Raw genomic sequence first — 18,967 nt, 5'->3', positions numbered from 1 at the left:
TATTTAAAGACACCGAAGAGACAAAGTCACGTGAGACAAAGAGTGAAAAGTCAAACACCAGATTTACTGATTCACTTTGGCATTAACATAAAAATATGCAAAACTGCTGGTAGGAAGGTTACTGAAGTACAGTAGTAAGTGATGCTTATGTGGTTAAACCTTAAAAAAAAAACTAATACTGTGTATTAGCAGTGTGTGATGTCACTACAGATTTTCTGTTTTCCACTATGGATCCACACGCTGCTGGAGGGGGGGGGCTCTCATCTGTAACAGGACGTGAGACACAGGCAGAAAAGACACAAGTTGAATTTCTCAAGTTGTATAAACCCGAACACAAATTCTGTTCTCATACAAGTACAACATATTAGTATCTCAACTGTAGTTATGATCCAGGCAATCACAGTTTTTTACAGAGATTACAAATCAACTAACCATCAGAATCCACACAGAGGTTCAGAGGTGCCAGACTCAACATAAGATCATCTTAGCTCTCTACATCCTTCAGGTCACATCCAGTGTAACCCTTCTCCTTCACACAGTAGCTGATGAACCTGTAAATAGAAACAATCCAAATGAATAAAAAAATGATGGATACGTCTTTAAGGTGCTCATATAAAGGAAATGTGAAACTTGAAAGAGAAAATATCAAACGTTGCAGAACAGCAGCTTTAAAGACCTCAAGGATATACTTGTGAATACTCTTGTTGTACTGTAACTTTCTCTCGTCCCCCGGGCCCTGCCCTGACTTACTTTTTCCAGGTGTGGTCCTTGGTGAGGATCTCAGGGTTCCCCACAACAATCAGCAGGGATCTGGCTCTCGTCACAGCCACATTAAACCTCTGCAAAATAAATACATCATTTAAAAAAAAAAAAAGAAGATAAAAAAAGAGGAAAGGAGAAGAAAAAGCATAATATGTCTCCTTTAAACTAACTAACTAACTTTCTCTCCACACCTCTACTGTACACATTTGCAGTCTCACTTGTGTCCTGTAGGGGGCGATGATGCCGATACATCATTAAAAAAAAAAACAGAAGAAATAATTTACGATGGTGTGTTGGGGCCATTTTGAAGGAAGACATATTTTGAGATTTCAAAATGAAATCATGATATTATGAGAATAAACATGCCATTAAATGAGGGGAAATTAATAATATGAGAATAAAGCTGAATTTGATGATAAAAAAGTTTCATAATATGACAATAAAGTTGTAACATAATGATAAAAAGTAATCATACTATCAGAGTGAAGTGGTAATTTAAAGAGACAGTTTTTCCCCCTTTAAGTGGCCCTCATGCTCTGGGGTAATAACGACATTGATGGTGAACATATTCAAATTCTTCAAGACCCTGTAGGACGGTTCAGACCTTTGGATTTGACAAGAATCCGATGTTGAAGTCTTTGTCCATCTTGATGGAGTTGATACTGCTGCGGACAGTCGATACCATGATGATCTTCCTCTCGTCTCCCTGGAACGCCTCCACAGACCCCACCTGACATCACGGCAGAGAGATATCTTATTTCAAATTGTTTTATATAATTGATTGAACTGCAAAATGTGATTTTATTTCAGATGAACAGATGAGAGAATCGTACTTAAGGCAGCACGACGTACCTTGATCTCTTTGACTTCAGGCCACTGACGCAGAGCCCCGGAAGACTTCAGGGCTTTTTGGATTTTCTCAACCTGTTTGAAAAGTAACAATGTTGAACTCAGCATTTTAATTTGTGCTTTAACTTTAAGGTTTACATAACACATCACATCCTCAAACTGTCCATTGCTGCCACTCCTCTTTTCAGCCTCTGTCTGAAACACTTGGCAGAGACTGTAACATCAAGAGTATTTTTTTGTGTTAAAAACGTATTTAAACCCACATCATCTACCTACGAGATTTTGGCCACTACAAAGCCGAGATCGACCTTCTCAGCTTCCATAGTTGTGGAGCTTGCTTATCAAAACAGGGTGTTAATGTTAAAATAAACATTTTGTCCGGTCTGTACACAGCTCTGGTTGCGTTAGGGGGTAAATGAGGGACATCGTGAGGTCATATGTAAAGAGAGAGAGGCTCCCTTTACCACAGACTTTGTGCTTTTAACTTTGCAGACCTTTTATATTCACAAAAAGACCACTAGAGGAAAGGAGAAGAAAAGCATAATATGTCTCCTTTAATACTGAATCTAACTTTCTCTCCACACCCCTACTGTACACATTTGCAGTCTCACTTGTTTCCTGTAGGGGGCGATGATGCCGATGTCTTTCGCAGAGAGTTTGGGGAGACCGTTCTTCTCTTGTGTTTCCATCAGCTGGGTGAGGTAGTCGACGATAACCTCAATCTCAGCCACGTTGAAGTAGGACGGACTGTTGGCCTCTCTCTCTCCTTTCCCGATCACCCCGTGAAAGATCACTGGGAAACCCTGTAGATGCACAGACAGAGTGATCCTAAATTATTTACTTTGAATAAACCTCTCAGTGCTTTTCCCCTTCATCCTAATAACAATTTAGATTTATTTTGTAATTATTTTTTATTTTTTCCCCCCCCAAATTATGAGGCCTAATGTGTCCTGGTGAGTTTGGTCTGAAGGTGGGTGGTGTCTTCAATTAACTTAGATCATGAGTGTTGATAACGACATGCTAATTAAAAGAGACACTCATGAGATTAACGCCCTGTCCACAACTATGCAATTTTTGCACAACTAAAATGTTCCTCCGTGTTTGGGCTTCTCATCCAAACGCAATCAATGTTTTAAGTCACTTAAATGGATATTTTTCAAAAACTCTGACAACATTTTTTATTCTGCCATATACATTTAGAGTTCACATAAATGAATTGTACTTCGTCATCAACATGTACAGATATTTTCAGAACTCCTGATAAAGTTATTGCGATAACTTCAGAATTCAAACTTGATTGATCTCGGGCCACACCTCTTTCGGGAGTGGATCCCAGTTGCAGTACGTCTCGCGGTCCAACTGGTCGGCAAACTCCTGCACCTCGTTGTCGTAGAAGAGCTCATTGGGTATTTTCAGAATGGCAGCGTGAGACCTGAGTGAGGACAAAACAAGGAAAGCAGAAGAGTTTTTAAGCATCAAACTTCCTTCATTGCTAACAGGCAGCTTTAACGAGAGAAAACTGAGAGTTAACCTGTAGTTTCTCAGCAGCTTGGTGACATAGCGGGCGTCTTTACTCGTCTTGTACAGGTGTTTATGTTTCATCAGCCTCTCGAGCAGAGAAACTCCTGCGGATCATTGAATTATAGAACCATGAAGACAAAAGGGGAGAGGAAATGAAACCAAACCAGCTGTGGTTGAAGATCTTCACATTATGTCAGAAGCCGTTTTCACACACGAACATGAACAGGGAAATGTCCAGAGGGCTGAGGTGACTGGTGGCGTCTGGCTTCGAACACGCAGGAGGCAGGAAACGACTAACGCAGAGGAAATCATATGTTTTTGTTTCCTGCACAACAACAGCCCTGTGTGGTCGGAAGCTCTCGAATTTGAAATCTTCGTTTCACCCTGACATATTCTTATTACTTTTGTGTTTGCTTGCAGTTTTGGATCCTTCTGCATTCTAACATTCTGGGGACACATGTCATTGTGAGAGGAATGTCGGGCATTTGTGTTCCCACACGCAGCCCCTCTGGAGCCTTTCAGGAGAGGACCTGGAGTTCGGAGCAACACAGTGTGATGAAATGCATCCAGACAAAGTAACGTCTCACCAAGTCCATGATGCAATGCAAGAGGAGACTGGACGATGGGTCCCAGCTGCATTGGGTCTCCTGCCAGCACCAACAGACCCCCCTTCTTTGGGTTGAGCAGACCTGTGACACAGCATGAACACGTTGACCAATGAGATTCAAGCGCTTTTCACGAGGATATTCGTCATTTTCTATAACAGAGGTCTTCAACAGGGGGTCCGCAGAGGTACTGCAGGGGGGGGTCGCTAAATGTTTGGTTGATGAGACAATTTTTTGTAATTTTTATAATTTTTGATTTATTTTCTAACCAATTTTTTCCCTCAAATTTAAATGTCTTTAAATACATATTCACATGCATCCGATAATATTTTGAGGCTGATTTGATCCTCTGCCTGACAACCACCATCTGTCCAAGGTTAGATAAGTTGTGTGCTACCCATCAGGGTCCGACATCTCACTAATGTGGGAGTATGTGTGCCATCCACAGATGGCTTGAGAATTCACTGTCTCTTCTACATGTATGTTTAAAAAAAAAAAAAAATGTGAACTACTTTAATAGCTCAGTGTTGTATGGAAGATGTAAGTTTATAAATGGCAGGGTCATTGCCCCCTGCACCTAGCACGTTTAAATTAAAAACATGAATATATGAACCTGTGTTATATTTGAATATTAGTACTGAATGCACAATAACAGGGTAGCTATGTTTATATATGGCACTAGGCCCAGTTTATTATAAAACATAATTTTATACAATATATATAGTAGGGGGCCCCTGCTCAATCTCTCCATCAGTTTGGGGGTCCTTGGCCTGAAAACGTTGAAGACCTCTGTTCCATAATATTAAGACCGTATTTGAGACAATGGATAATCTCCCCTCGTTCTCTCTTTTGGTTATGTGATCACAATTTACTGACATCTCCACACCTAGCTTTAAAACGATATAAGAACCATTTCTCTGTGACTTGTATTAGGGGAGATACTGCATGAGCAGTCAAAGTCACCATCCCCCCAAAAAGTGATTATTTCCTTGGCCCATATCGCCCTTAACTGCGAGTTGAAACACAAGGTTGAAGCTCTATGGGTTTTTTACATCTAATGAAATGAAAAATGTAATTTACCTGCAACAGCGATGACACATTCTGGCTCCACTGCCTGGCTGCCTTCATCCACAAACACATGAGTGAAATGACCGACTGGGATTCCTCTAGACACGATTCTAAACAAAAAAGAAATACACAAAAAACAAATTTTCACAATAGTAAAGATGAAAGTGCAACATGAATCTTGATGTAAAGAATCCTACTGAAATTATAATATTAATAACTATAAGACACCGGCTCTTACCTGCCAGCTGTGAACAGAGTTGTGACTACGATTTTATAATTCATCAGAGTTTCTTTTCCCGGAAACACAAATTCTTCCAGTTTCTTATCCCAGTTACAATTATCCTGGAAGAGTCAGAAGAAGAAAGAAAAATGAACTCATCTGATGAAATGTTTTGGTCCATCTGTTCTTCCTCTTATTAAAGCATTTGAATGATAATGTTTAACTCAGACTTTTATCACAGCTGTGTAGAATTGACACGTTTGCTCCACACATACAGATTTCTGTTCTTCAAGAAACCAACTAATCAAATGACTCCTGTCAACCTGATATGTGATGAGAACATGTGTTCCTTCTTGCCTGAGTGACTGACGTGTACATTTCTTTGATTTTGATTTTAGTTTTTTTATTCTCAACGTTGTGATGAAAATCTGGAGATAAAAGAGGCTGGAAACAACAAAGTTATCTACGTGTATTTAATAAGGGGCTTTCTGCAGAAAGGATCAACACAGGGAGACCACAAGGATCTCAGAGTGAAGATGAAGAACAGTCAAAATCACACATCTTATATAGCAGGATTTAGGGCTGTCCCTCTGAGCCAATCCAGACATGTTCCATGGTGGGGGAAGGAGAGGTATCTAAACATTAGCAGCTGATTAACATGTGTTTCCTTAGGTGATAAGAAGACATATACTACTTCCTTTGATGGGTAATTAAGTCACAAATGGTCTCACCGTATTTCAACACTAACAGTGCCGACCATAAAACAGCTCAAGTCATAAAGCATTTGCTGTATGTAAATTCAAGTCATAAAAGTCTCTTGTCAAGGCTTCAAACGCTTACTAAATCTAAATACAAAATAGTTTGTCAACCGCTTCCTCCCACCATCCAGATATTAAGAAAAATATCCGTCACCGGGACCAATGTCAGTCTCAGCTGTGACATTCCACTCTGGTTTTATAGCATCAAGTTATTAACTATACCAAGCATTTCAGAAACATGAGCACTTTAGCAAACATCAGTGAGATAAGAACGACCTAAAAGGACTGAACGCCTCTTTGAGTCCCAAATGCTAATATGGACAAGGCAGGAATCATGGCCTCTGCAGCAGCCAGCCACAAGTCTGCGTTCGAGGCACTTTGGCTTGGCTTTTGGTGAGAAGTCATATTGTCCATCTTCATAAACAGTCTATAACAGCTACAGATTAACAGATTTGTTAATAAGATACAGTTATTCATGAATTATGTATTAAAAATTCTGCTGATGCTCACCAGCAGGTGCTCGGGGACACTCCTTAGGTCTAGGTAGTTGGCGTACATGCGGTGAACCGGTTGACCATCCATGGGCACCATCAGTCTCTCACACAGTAAGTCACATGCATTGTTTGAAGGCGCACAGGCCAGGATGTGGGCTGATGGATCCGCCATGATGACCTGACAGTGCAAGCAAAGTCCAATTTATTAGTCAAAGTTATTGATATAGGACATAAGTCTGGATTTTTGAAAGGTGTTTAGCTCTGAAGGCGAATCTTCCTCTCCAGGGTGTCGTTTGATCGCAAACAACTCTTGACAGAATTCAGACTATGATAACTATGTTGATAAAATGTGTTTGTCACGGGAAAATATAAAATAAATCATGCAATCAAAACATTGAGCAAAGCACAGACAAAACACAGTCTTCCATGTCTCTGTCTGATCTGGCAAATAATCTCATGTTCAATATTAGGAGCCCTTTAACTGAGTTTTGGAATTCTCTTCTGATTATTTTCTATATTTTAATCATTTGGTAAAGGTAAAAAATATTTTAAATTTAAGAAAAAAAAGAAAGCAAATCCTCATATTTTAGCATAAAAAACAGATATCTGGCTTTTTTCAACTTTTTAAGACACCGGGAAATGACATTAAAGACTTTTTTATAAGCCTGTTATGCATGCAAATTTCATTTATTTTTAAAAGTTACATATACTTGATACCTGGTACATAGCTTCAACCAGAGTGCTTGTCTTTCCAGTTCCCGGAGGCCCAAACACCAGATAAGGAGCTGGTTTAGACGATCCTGCTACAATGTGCTGGACTGCAGCACGTTGCTCTGGGTTATTTTCCAGTTTCCTGTCAAACATGCTGTAGATAGCAGAAAGTGACAGAGGACATTCTTTACACCATGCACACTGGCTGGATATTCAAAATAAAATAATGTAAGACAGTGGTCAAGTAGATCTGCTGAGCAATGTTTAACACTCTCTAAATGTTCAAATAAAGTTGAGTTACAAATTCCCTGTTACTGAGGTAAGTTCAAGTATCTCTGGATCTTGCAAACGTCTGCGGCACCAGCAGTTTTGTGGGCAGTAGATCTACATTCTGACCCTTGTGTGTTATTTTGTTTTGTATGTGTGTGTGTTTTTTCTTGTGTATCGACACCAGACCTGAGTGTACGCAGGGAGGGATTAGTCGCTGCTGCACCAGTTGGGAACAGCACGGCTTCCAGGTTGTATTTAGCTGCCAAGTCCACCGCCCGATGCTGCAGCTTCAAAAGGTACCGGTTTTGTGTAAACTCCACATCAAACTCCATGTTGTCTTTAAATACGTCCAACAGCCTGAGAGAAGGAAGCACAGTGAGAGGGACATGTGAGGTCAGGTCATTTTTTCCTGGGATTCAAGAAGATGATTATCTTGAATCTAACGCCTACTTCTGAGGGAAGCTCAGTTTCACACTATCCAGCTCGACTTTGTGAACTTTTCCAGGGTAAACAGGGAGTGGCTTTGATGTGTCCCCAGATATGGACACATTCAGGCAGTCTCCAGTAATTACAGATGGCCGATTCTCAGCAACACCAGGAACCTGTTGGGAAAAAAATATGTATATATATATAACGTCGAGCTCAGAGTATATTAGGAAGCTTTCAGAGGCCAATGACAACAGAAAGATTATATTATATATCAGCGGAATAAAAAATCATTCAAAAGGCAGCAATTAAACAAGAGAATGGGTCTCATCCAAAAACAAGTCATATCAAGATTTGCTCTCTAGTGGTAGGTGCACGCGTTTAAAAAAAAACAGTGACAATGTCCGGACATATGGAGTTCATGTCTCAGAGAAAAAAGTGAGAGAATAAGTCAAATCTGTCTGAGTCATCTGTACTAGACTCAGCTTCTTATAGAAGCAGTAGGGCAACGTGTTTTAACTGAGCTGGTCTTACTTTGAGCGTGAGCAGCTTTCTGTTGCTTTGGTCCCGAGTCATGGTTTGATTGTGGAGGTCGTACTTCCCGATTTCCACCTCCACATGAATCTCTTCCAGGTGCAGCAGAAGGTTGAACTGGTGATAGTAGTTCTTCATCTGCAGGGGACCCCTGAGGTGTCTCCTGGGGGGGCAAACACAGGCACCAGGTTTTAAAAAGAAAGACAATCAACCCAACACAGGCATGGTTTGGTTTAATCAGCTGGTTATTTCTCTTACATCATTGTTTCCAGTCTGGATCTGTCAGCTGAGGAAAGGTTCTCGGAGTCCTTCAGGTTTTGTTTAGCCAGTCTCTTTAGGTATTGAGGGTACTTGAAGTGTCCTAATTTAAGTACCCTAAAAACATGCAACATTGCGTCATGATTGTAATCAGCATCACCAGAACACACTCACAGTTCCCTTGTTGATCAATTTCAATTACAAGTGAAGAAAATTGCTTCAGCCAACTCCTAATTAAATATTTATTAAGGTGAAGTGGGTAACAGAGGAGTTCCTGCTGCGATTGATTGAACTTCTACACGTTATTTCCCTGAAGCAGCATCGCTATTTTTTCAACAACAGGTCATAAAATTCAATTTAAATGTATTTAAAATGTGAGATTAAGGAGGTTTTGTTTTCGCCTCTGTCAGCAGGATTAAGCGCAGGGAACTATGCAGTTCCTCCGGATATTCTACAGAGGAAGTGCATGCATGATCACAGATGTCTGAGTAACACAGTGACAGGAGTGGATGTGTGAACACAGCCGGGGGGTCCCCCTCTGTGTGAGCGAGTGTGGGGGGGGCTTTGATGTTGCTTCTAACGTGCGACGGACGCAAAGATAAAAAAAAAAACTAAAAGAAAACAAATACATCCTGGTGAAAAAGTGATGACACACACGCAGAAGACAGCGAAATAGACGGCGACAAGAGAGTTTGTGGTGATAAGAGCCGACACGGGGGTGCAGAGAACCTCCTGCTGTGTTCTGCATGAGTGCAAAGCAAACTGAGGGAAAACCCAGAGGCAAATGATCTAGATTTGACCCGCATGTCATGTCTGAAAGCGGCTTCAGTGGAAGATAAAAAATGAGTCCAGGATTACTTTCTTCTCTCCCTTACACATTGCAATTTGCCGTTTTTCACCAATTTCCGCGGGAATCATTAAACGGATCTTCATTAAAAGAATCGGGCCTGTTAAGACGACTGATACCAATGAGTGTGTGCGATGGGGTGCAGCTCGATTGCATTGAAGGGGACTGTCGGGCCTTCAATGCAAGGTAAGTGCTCTGCTCTGTGCCATTCAACTTTACAATCAGATTCTAACTGTCTTACCTCTCAGGAAGCTCTGACTGCACTAAAATGGTTGCAGCCTGCTTGTGTGCCATCCTCCGATCTGGTTTGTAATAAGGAGCCACAGGCCCCAGCTCCTCAGCCAGAGGAGTCCTGGTAACAGCGACCATCTCCCTCACGATGGAGAAGGGCTCAGGCGCCGATTTGGTATCAACTGGCAAGAACTCAAAGTAAATCAGGGCAGAGAAATATCCATGATATTTCAGCTTGTACCGAGCCACAACTTCATAACTTCCTCCTGGAAAGATAAAGAGGAGCTGTAAGTATTAATAACTTCTTCAGTACATATGCTTTTCAATCAAAACACAGATGTTGTCCCACCAGGATTGAGGCAGACGGGGGAGGCTCTGCTGACTCTCTTCTCGTCCTCCAGAGTGAAGCAGCGGATCCTGAGCAGGGCAGTGTAGTAGGTGAGGTTGACGGCGTACCGGCCCTTATTTTCAATGTGGAACTTGATAAGGAACGTCTTTCTGAGGGATTCCGCGATGTACTGAACCTTGCCCTCGCTTGACCCCGGGGTTGAGGTGATCTCGATGCCCTTCTTGTCGGCCATCAGCATTTTCCTGCAAGAGAGAAAGCCTGTACTGTTGAACTGGCATAGAAATAAACTCTGTGCATCCTGGTGGTTGATATTGGGAGAGGTTCTGAGACCTTACGCCCTGTGCGCTTTTTCAGATGTACAATACAAACATGACAACATCTATCCTTCCAAGAGACGGACGTTTAATGACCTTAAAAACACAAATGTCCCCTAACTCGGCTTCCAAGAATCTCTTGTGGTGGAAATTTGACCTGGCGAGGCTTCGGAAATAAAACAGATCTGTCAGTACTTGTCTTTTATTCGCTGGCTTGCTCTTCTATGCAGATCTAGTGAAGAGGTGAAGTGTGTGTGTGTGTGTGTGAATAGAGTGCGACGTACAATCCCAGGAGATAAGAAACCGGCCGAGGGCCTCTCCAAGGTCTTTGTGGAGGAGTCAAGCTCAGTGAGTTTCAGATTTGGGGCTCTGACGTCACGGAGCTTTCAGAGACTGAAACCTTGTGAATCTACTGTGAGGCGGGTTACACAGCAGAAACTGTATACATGAGCAGAGATAATATATAGTACAGTATATATAGTATAACTTTCCTGTCTGATTCAGGCTGTGTTACCTGAATCTGACTTTTGTAAATACAGGGACTCAGCAGGTTATCTGACATCTGAGTCCCAGATACACTTCCCCATTATTGAAGATAAGGAGCAGAGGCCGAGGGGAGAATAACTCACCGCCTGTACTGGAAATATTTACTGTTTGCTATACCTTGTATGTAATGTTTTGTCTGCTCCATGAACTTTATTTCTCATTTTGTGCATGAGGCTCCCTTGGCCTTGTAAGAAACAACATATTTGCGACCAAAAGCACTGGCGCTGATCTAGTGCTGATTGAGTAGTGTCGGAGCTGTCGGAGGAAAAGTTTTCTCCTTTTCTGACGATAGTGGTTTAGGGTTAGGGTTAGTAACCATGAAGGGAACTCCTCTTGGTCACATTGTGGTGTTGAGAGATAAAGTCTTTTGTTATTTTTCTTTATATTCTCTGTTGTATTTCCTGCTTTGATAAATTCACAAAAAAACAGTTCGATGGGAGAATTCAAATTCTCTCACCAAGAACTTCCACAAGTTACAGGGCATTGGGCTCCAATAGCCACCGAATTAAACTTCTCAATCAACAAATAACTAATTTAGTCTGTCACTGACAATGTTGAACGGTTATAACATTCTCCTTAAAGCTTCTAGATATTCATTTCATTATCGAGAGGAGAGCATCAGAGCGTGTGAGGAACAGGAAGCAACACATGACTGACTTTTTAAAATACATTTCTATTAAAAACAAGTAATACAAACTAATAAAGACATAATAATGAACAGATTAAAGAGTGTGTCCTCACCTGTTAACTTGTAACTCCTTCAGGACCCTTGAGGCCAGGTTCGTGGGGGTCCGCGCGGGGGATACAGCGGTGGAGGGGCAACGGGAGGGTGCAGCTGGTTCCTCGGGGCCCCAGATGGGCTTCTGCCGCCGAGGGGCCCCAGGCCTCCGCCGCTGGTCGCAGTAATCTCTGGGCTACAGAAGCGAAAGTAAAAATAACACAATGCTTGGTGTTTCTTTGTTGTCCTCACAAGTCCGGAGTGAACACCAGAAACAATCCTACCTGAGGTCCATCCATCACGTAGACGATGCTCTGCTCTATGACGATTTTGTTGGACCTCTCCAGAGCATTGAGGACATTGGAGAAGCTGGGGTGATATCTGTGAACACAACCGAGGATGTGACACACAACCCAGTCTCACATCACAGCCCCACACACAGACCCACACACACACACACACACTGCTGTCCTGCTGCCTACCTTCCTCTAAACTCATTGTAGAAGAAGTCTCGCAGCCTCTGGACGCTGACCCCCTCCTCAGAAGTTCTCAGATAATCGATGATCCTCCATCCCGAGCCGTGGAGATCGGAGGACATGCTGACTGCAGGTCGCTGGAGGAGCAGCGGAATGACACGAGGGGGCGTTCTCCAGCTCGCTCCAGTCTCAGGATACTGAGTAATCGATACGAACTTCCTCAAAGTCGTAAGCGAAACGTTGATTCGATGCCGCCTGGCCACCGAGGTAAAGAAGACGAGTTGCAACAGGCAGTTTGCATCGGGTGGAGCAGATAGCGCCTTTCTCTGCGCACAGCTGTGGCGACACCGAAAACAAGATAAACATGATCCAATAACTTCACTCTCATACTGGGGGGGGGGGGTAACCATAATCACGTCACTCAATAAGGGGTCTCCTGCTGGTTATACTACAATATTTAGTTTGAAAGAATGCATGATAAACTGAACTGGATATTCAACAATTGCAATTCAATAACAGAACAAAAATTAGAATAATGAGCGTAGAACGATGAAGTTGTAGTCATATTCAAAAGTTTGAAGAGTGAAAATCTTGTTCTTCAGTGTGTAGGATTCTGTGTCGCAGCTGAATAAGTGCCAGGTGTCTCTTGGAAGTGGCAAGTACCGGATGTGGTAACTTAATTCAAAAAACTAAAAACCAAATATCATGACCACGCCCTCTAAAACGATTATGTACAACACAAATGATCGTTTCTTGGAATCACATTTGTTGCAACATTTTTATTTCAAGAATAATAAATGCACTTACAGTTTGTATAAAAAAATATAGCAAAAGCTAAAAGGTAAACAACAGGCAGGAGGGCACCAACTCGTTCTCAGTCGGGAGGAGGAGGAGTATTCATGAAAAGTAAAGTGGCTCCCTATAACAGAGAGAAATAAGTGAACTTAAACAGGGAAAACTAAATATGGCCATTGAAAAGAAAAAGAGAAAGACATCTACGGTTTAATCGTGGAACTAGAGGAAAACATAAATGCTTTCAAGTCTCTCTCCAGTCAGATAACATATCTAAATTGCATACAGCATTTGCCCTCTGTTAACAAAATAAGAACTATAGAAGTATTGGAAGCTCTTAAAGAATATCTGTTGTGTTTTATAGAAAGTAAACTAGTTGCTACATGAAACTGAAGATGGCTTTCGCAGGACGTGCGTCCATCGGAAGCACCGAGGGATGATGAACTGTGTGTGTATGTGAGAGTTTGAATGGCGGGAATCGACCCAACACTTTCACAGTGACACTAAAAGGCATTATTTGTTGAATAATAATAATGTACAATATGTTTACAAGTGAATCACAGTTACATCACTCAGTTTCATATTGAATGAAAGGCGTTTCCTCTTGGTGCTTGACAGAAGCTGCACTGTCTATTTTTAGTGGAACGCGTCCCACTCGTTGCTCAAGCATCAGCCTTTCGTAACCACGGCCGGCGCCGCCTCCGCCCTCTAAGCGTTCTGCATCTCCTTGCCGATCTTGTAGGTGAGGATCTTGTTCCAGTCGAGCTTGGTGCGGGTGATCGGGAGCTGTCTGCGTAAGGCCTTGAAGGTGGTGTCGGACATGGTCTGATAGTTCTCACTGATGGCTGTCTGCCAATCAAAGAAGAAAAACAGGTCAACAAGCATCCTGATTTCATCTGTCAGTTCCAGATAAGCGCAGTATCTTGGCTGAGCACCAGCGGTGAATGGGCCTTTTCTTCCAGGGCTCCCACACTAGTTTTGTATTTGTGCTCTAATGATGCTTGATCTTCAAACTGCCTTTAATGGTTTCCTGATGTTTTCCTTCAAATTTTCATTTTTAACTTGTAGAGCACCTTGGAACATTGTTTTGAAAGGTTCTGTATAAATAAAGTTTATTTTTATTATGATGAGTCGAAATTATCAAGAAAAAGACAATGTGTACGCTGTAGAAGAATCGCAAGCGAGACCAGTTTTATTCTGAACTAACTATGATTTTGTAAGTGTACGTTTTCAATTAAAATCTGAAGTATTCTGATGTAGAGATAACAACTGCAACAGTTGTTTAGCTTTTTTCAGGTTTGCTAATTCAGAATATAGAATATTATAATGTTAGAGTGAAGCTGACCTTTGAACATAAAGAGTCATAAGTTAATTATTTTATCCTTTCCTGAATTTTTATAATAATTAATGAATACATTTTTGAGCCCAAGAGGATAAGAGTGCCAGATGAATTGAAATTCCCTCCTGGCGTTCACAAGGAGACAGACATTCAGTCACAGTAACCTTTTGTTATGACTGTCACCAACATGGAGGCATGAAAATGTATAAATGCACATTTATACTGAGGGAGCTCCTCTGACTCTTAACGCACACATACCTGATAATCATTCTCTGCATCCTCAATAATTTTCACCAACTCCTTGGCGGTCTGGCTCTCACTCTGCCAAAACAAACACTAATGGGTTAATAAATGATTTAAACACTCGTGAACAATATGAAATGCTCATATTGAGTCCACATAAAATTATATTCTAATTGCTTCTGCATTACCATCACAAACTAACTTTAAATATGCATTTATAACAGTAATTCATAGATGTAGATGTGGAAGATCAAAATACTCACAGTCACAGTCAGTGACTCCTGTACATCTTTATGGCTGACCAGCTGCACATTGCCGTCCTCATAATAATGCACCTGGAATAAACAGAAGAAATACACACTTTGGAGATGCACAAAACAGTGACACAAAGGTAACCTCGCAGCAAAGCTCGCACAAATCTCCACAATCACTCAACATACCTGTATTTTCAAAACTCCAACCACCTGCGCGGTAGATTGTGAGACACTGAACTTCCATTCAGACCGGCAGCGACCATTCCTGAGCGCAGACAACGTAGATGAGTACATTTGACAACATACACAAAACATAACACAATAACACATCAATGACATCACCGTCAGACTGAATTGGATTGAGAAGTTTGCAATGTGATCATTATCAACTTTACCAGAAGTTTTTAGGCTCGAACTGATGACCCTCGATGCAAGCGATGATGGTTTGCTGGCCGTCGATCGTTTTCCCGTAAACCTGCGGCAGATAAAACACGATGAGTGGACGTCGCTGTGCATCGGCAGCTGCAGTGCAGAGTGGCTGAGCGGTCCTACCGTGCACACGCCACTGGAGTAGTGCTCCTTGACGTAGGCGCTCAAGGCGGAATCACAGGCGTCCCTCCAGGACCTCAGGGCTGCCTCCCCCTCATGGCGCTGGGGGTCGCTGGCCTCTTTGCTCAGGTGGTGAAACTTGAAGGAGATCTTATTGTGAGGGTCAAAATAGCGGCCGTTACCCAGGTCTCCATGCTCTGTTATCAGGACCTGAGGGGGAAACAGACAGAGAAACCTGGTGTTACTATTGTAAGTTAATAAGAGTTGTTTAATTGATGTAGACAGGCGATGAAACTTCACTCAGTTCAATAAGGACAACAAATGATCTAAATACTTTGAGAGAACAACTTGCCTGATCGTCATATCCCTCAATTTTGGCCCGAGTGAACTGATCCATGTTGAACTGAGCAAAGGCGCTAAAACAGAGGAGAACATAAACAAGTTAGATTCATAGAAATAAGACAATATTCATATTTTACTTTATTGATCCGCAGTTGCTCCAAACAAGAACTATATATAGATAGATTTATAAATCTAGAGAACTGTAATAAATAAAAACAGGAAGTATGTTGATAAAGTAAGAAATAAGCAAAAAAATTGCATTATCATACAAAATATATAGAAAGAAACTGTTTAAGAATATGTTCAATATAAATTATACATAATAACAAAGTACTATTATATTAATAATATAGTTTATATTATTCTTAATACAGTAAAAACACAAAACACAGCTAAAACTCACTGAGCCGCGCCCTCTCTGAGAAGATTATCATTGTCCAGCAGAACTCGAACATCTGAAAGTAAAATAATTAACATGAGATAAGCATTTACGTTTTCACTTTTACATAGTGAATACAGTAAGGTCCTAAATATGTCGTTCACAAGTCAGGCTCACCGTTGAAGACTTCATTGAATTCTCCTGGGGGAGCGTGCATCACAAAACTAGCTGCAATACGGACCTAGAGAGAAAATCATTTTCTTTAAAACTTTAAACATGATGAAGTTTCAGGTATCATCATATCACAGCATTCTGCTAAACTCTGCGGCCTGTTGTTTTTGGAACGTCTATTTATTATCTTGCACACATAGTGAGAGATACAGTGTAAAACAAAACTGCAGATAACCACTAGAGTGAGGCAGAGAGCAGTTTGCTAACTTTATGAGCTGAGGGCTTCATGAACCTTTTGGCCACTCCTTATATGGCAGGAAGGGAATGTTCCCCTAGGGCTTTTCTTAGCAGCCAGTATGCAAGTGTAAGCATGTGCTGTCAAAGCCACAGAGCGAGGAAGCAGTGGAAGGTGCTGTGCTGACAGCCAGTGAGGACTGGTAGGATAGAGGCCAGGCTTAGTTAAAGGGATAGTTCACTGAAATATGAAAATTCAGTCACTATCTACTCACCACTATGCCGATGGAGCGGTGGGTGAAGTGTATGAGTCAACAAAACACTTTTTGAGATTCAGGGATAAAGAGTGTTGCAGCTAAATCAAATACAATTGAGGTCACTTCAATAACTTAAAATGCTTAAGTGCATTTAGGCTTGAAACACGGTGTAAATGACACCATTTCTAGACGAATTTGAATTTTGGAACACTTGGATGACACCACAGGAGCAGTTTAAAGGCATTTTCTGCTGTCTTTGTTTACATTTGAAGATGTAGTCGCCATTTCCTTCATTTGTATTGTATATGGCTGCCACACTGTTTACCCCTGAGACCCCAGAAGTGTTTTGTGGACTCAGACACGTCACCCAGCCCTCCATGGGATTAGTTTCCCTTTGAGAAGAAGCAAAGTTTACATCAGGCAGAACAATTTGTACTTCTTTTTACGTGAGAATCCCAGTGACCCACAGTGCTGCCACCTCCACACTGTGATGGGCCATCATCACAGGGAAGCCGTCTGTCGGGCAGACAGGGACATCGAGCCTCCGGGCTGCAGCTGGAACTGACCTACAAACAGGGCCATCCAGCTGAAGGGGCAGAGGGGGCTTTACAATGACTAACCTAGATTAACTATGATCCTGAATCGCCCATTCAGAGCTCAGGAAGCACTTCCAGGCTCAGGCGATGATTCTCCACCGTGCAAATCTACAGTATGAGATTATATCTGATAAAGACACTGTTAAAAGGAGATATCGAATTGAAGTTAAATTGCAATTACGGCCAGGTAATAAAAAAATAACAATATAACATATGTTCAACATATAGCACAATGAGGAGGTATAACAAATGATTGATCAGATTTATAAAGTGCTTTCGGTTTGTCGTTCTCTGATCAGTTGCACCTTCCTGAATCAGGGATTTAGCATCGATGTTGGTCATACAAGTGGCCTCCCTGTATGAATTGTGGCCCCTTCATGGCCAAATGATTTAGAAACATCCGACATCTGCCACTGACAAACATTCTAATCTTGATACTTCTGTTGGCTGTACGCCTCAGCCCTGATTTCAATCATTTCCTGGTTTGCAGTGAGGCTGGGAGCTGGAAGCCCCTTGGCCAGTCCAGCAGCTTTAGGAATGCACAGCGTTACTTTACAACAAGTAGCAGCACGATGCAGACGGCGGCGCTGCAGGAAGACGGACTAGATCTGCACTGAGAAGGTGCGAAATAAAAAGAATCCGGGCCAGATACTGGACCGAGAGCAGAGGGCCTTCTCCATGAGACCCAACAAGGACCAGTACACCAAATCTTACCTGTCACAAACCAGTATACAACACTCAACTTCAGATTCTCCCACCCCTACCCACCCCAGCCAATACCTGCACCTTCCACACCTATATTTACATTGTAGACAAACACTACAACATATACATTACACTCGCTCTATGTGTGTATACATTATGTACAATACTCTCTCTGCGTCTCCCTTTACGTACAAATATATTGTTTATATTTTGATCTTATATATTGACATCTTGTTTATGTTGTGGGCCTCGCACCTTGCTGCTGTAACACAGGCATGTCTCAATAAAGCATCTATCTATCTATGTGTGTTTATTATTTACATTGTTTATATTTTGGATCTTGCATTTCGAATAGTTTTTAGATATCTTTACATTTTACTTCTGTGCCTGACACCTTGCTAGTGTAACACATCTATCTATCTATCTATCTATCTATCTATCTATTTATCTATCTATAAACAAGCTGCATCTGTAAACACCAGCTGACATATCACTGTTATATACGCTGTGTTAGATGTATGATGTATAGTTCGTGGACAGTGGGTGTGGACGCGCTGCCGATGCTCTGTCACGATCCTTCGCTGTAAATGCAGGAAGTAGCTCGACTTGCTTCGGGCTAGCATTAGCTCCCCGTTCCCTCAAGTTAGAATAAAGTCCGAACCGTGCTAAAGCAGCAGCATGTGAGACTACCAAAACAACCGGGGCCAGTTTGACACGGGTTACCTCACTGGCTCCAGGTATTTGTTAGCTCGGGAACAATGTCAGGCGATGTCAATAAGTCAAACACAGGCTGAGCCGAGCGGAGCGGGTTCCGCACACAGCGGCCATTTACAGGACACAGACATGCAAGCAGCAGAACAAGCACAGTGTGAATAAATGATACCTTCTCTTCGTCGCTGGGCTCCTCGAAGTCTGCCATCTTGGCTCGGCGTTAACAAAGCGACTGCGGCTGGCGTGTGAGCGACTGACTCCTCCCGCACCAGAGGCTCCGAGTCCCGGGGAGAGAGGGTGGGCAGGCTCCGTGCAGCAGGGCCGGCAACACTCATTCCGCGGGCCCGGGTGGCCTGAGGGAAAAAAGGGGCACCTAATGTCAAGCTCTGTTTATTTGGAATAAAGGACAATTTGGTGAATATCCCTTGTACGTTTGAA

The 18,967-nt window shown here is 42.0% G+C and overlaps 2 protein-coding genes across 2 annotated transcripts; both read right to left on the bottom strand.

The window, feature by feature from the left end:
* Positions 1–43: 43 nt before the first annotated feature.
* mov10a (Mov10 RNA helicase a) lies at positions 44–12,244 on the bottom strand. The gene is made up of 22 exons (XM_062406544.1): positions 11,964–12,244; positions 11,766–11,862; positions 11,505–11,677; positions 9,904–10,145; positions 9,565–9,820; positions 8,477–8,593; positions 8,219–8,381; positions 7,709–7,860; positions 7,445–7,615; positions 6,995–7,142; positions 6,294–6,455; positions 5,044–5,147; positions 4,818–4,915; positions 3,720–3,821; positions 3,143–3,236; positions 2,926–3,043; positions 2,223–2,414; positions 1,615–1,686; positions 1,367–1,492; positions 751–839; positions 433–551; positions 44–264 (listed from the first exon to the last, which is right to left on the bottom strand). The coding sequence occupies exons 1-21, from the start codon at positions 12,077–12,079 to the stop codon at positions 485–487; spliced, it is 2,859 nt and encodes a 952-aa protein (XP_062262528.1). The 5' UTR covers positions 12,080–12,244; the 3' UTR covers positions 44–264; positions 433–484.
* Positions 12,245–12,721: 477 nt separating this feature from the next.
* Positions 12,722–18,843, bottom strand: capza1a (capping actin protein of muscle Z-line subunit alpha 1a). Its single transcript, XM_062406534.1, has 10 exons — positions 18,702–18,843; positions 16,033–16,096; positions 15,880–15,931; positions 15,487–15,550; positions 15,138–15,344; positions 14,981–15,060; positions 14,772–14,850; positions 14,595–14,666; positions 14,347–14,409; positions 12,722–13,598 (listed from the first exon to the last, which is right to left on the bottom strand). Exons 1-10 carry the CDS (start codon positions 18,735–18,737, stop codon positions 13,458–13,460), a joined length of 858 nt encoding a protein of 285 aa, XP_062262518.1. The 5' UTR covers positions 18,738–18,843; the 3' UTR covers positions 12,722–13,457.
* Between the last annotated feature and the right edge of the window lie 124 nt (positions 18,844–18,967).

This window comes from Platichthys flesus, chromosome 2 (assembly GCF_949316205.1).
Source record: "Platichthys flesus chromosome 2, fPlaFle2.1, whole genome shotgun sequence".
In the NCBI taxonomy this organism is placed as follows: domain Eukaryota; kingdom Metazoa; phylum Chordata; class Actinopteri; order Pleuronectiformes; family Pleuronectidae; genus Platichthys; species Platichthys flesus.
The sequence above is the reverse complement of the archived record's forward strand: the minus strand, read 5'-3'. Positions and strand labels throughout refer to the sequence as shown.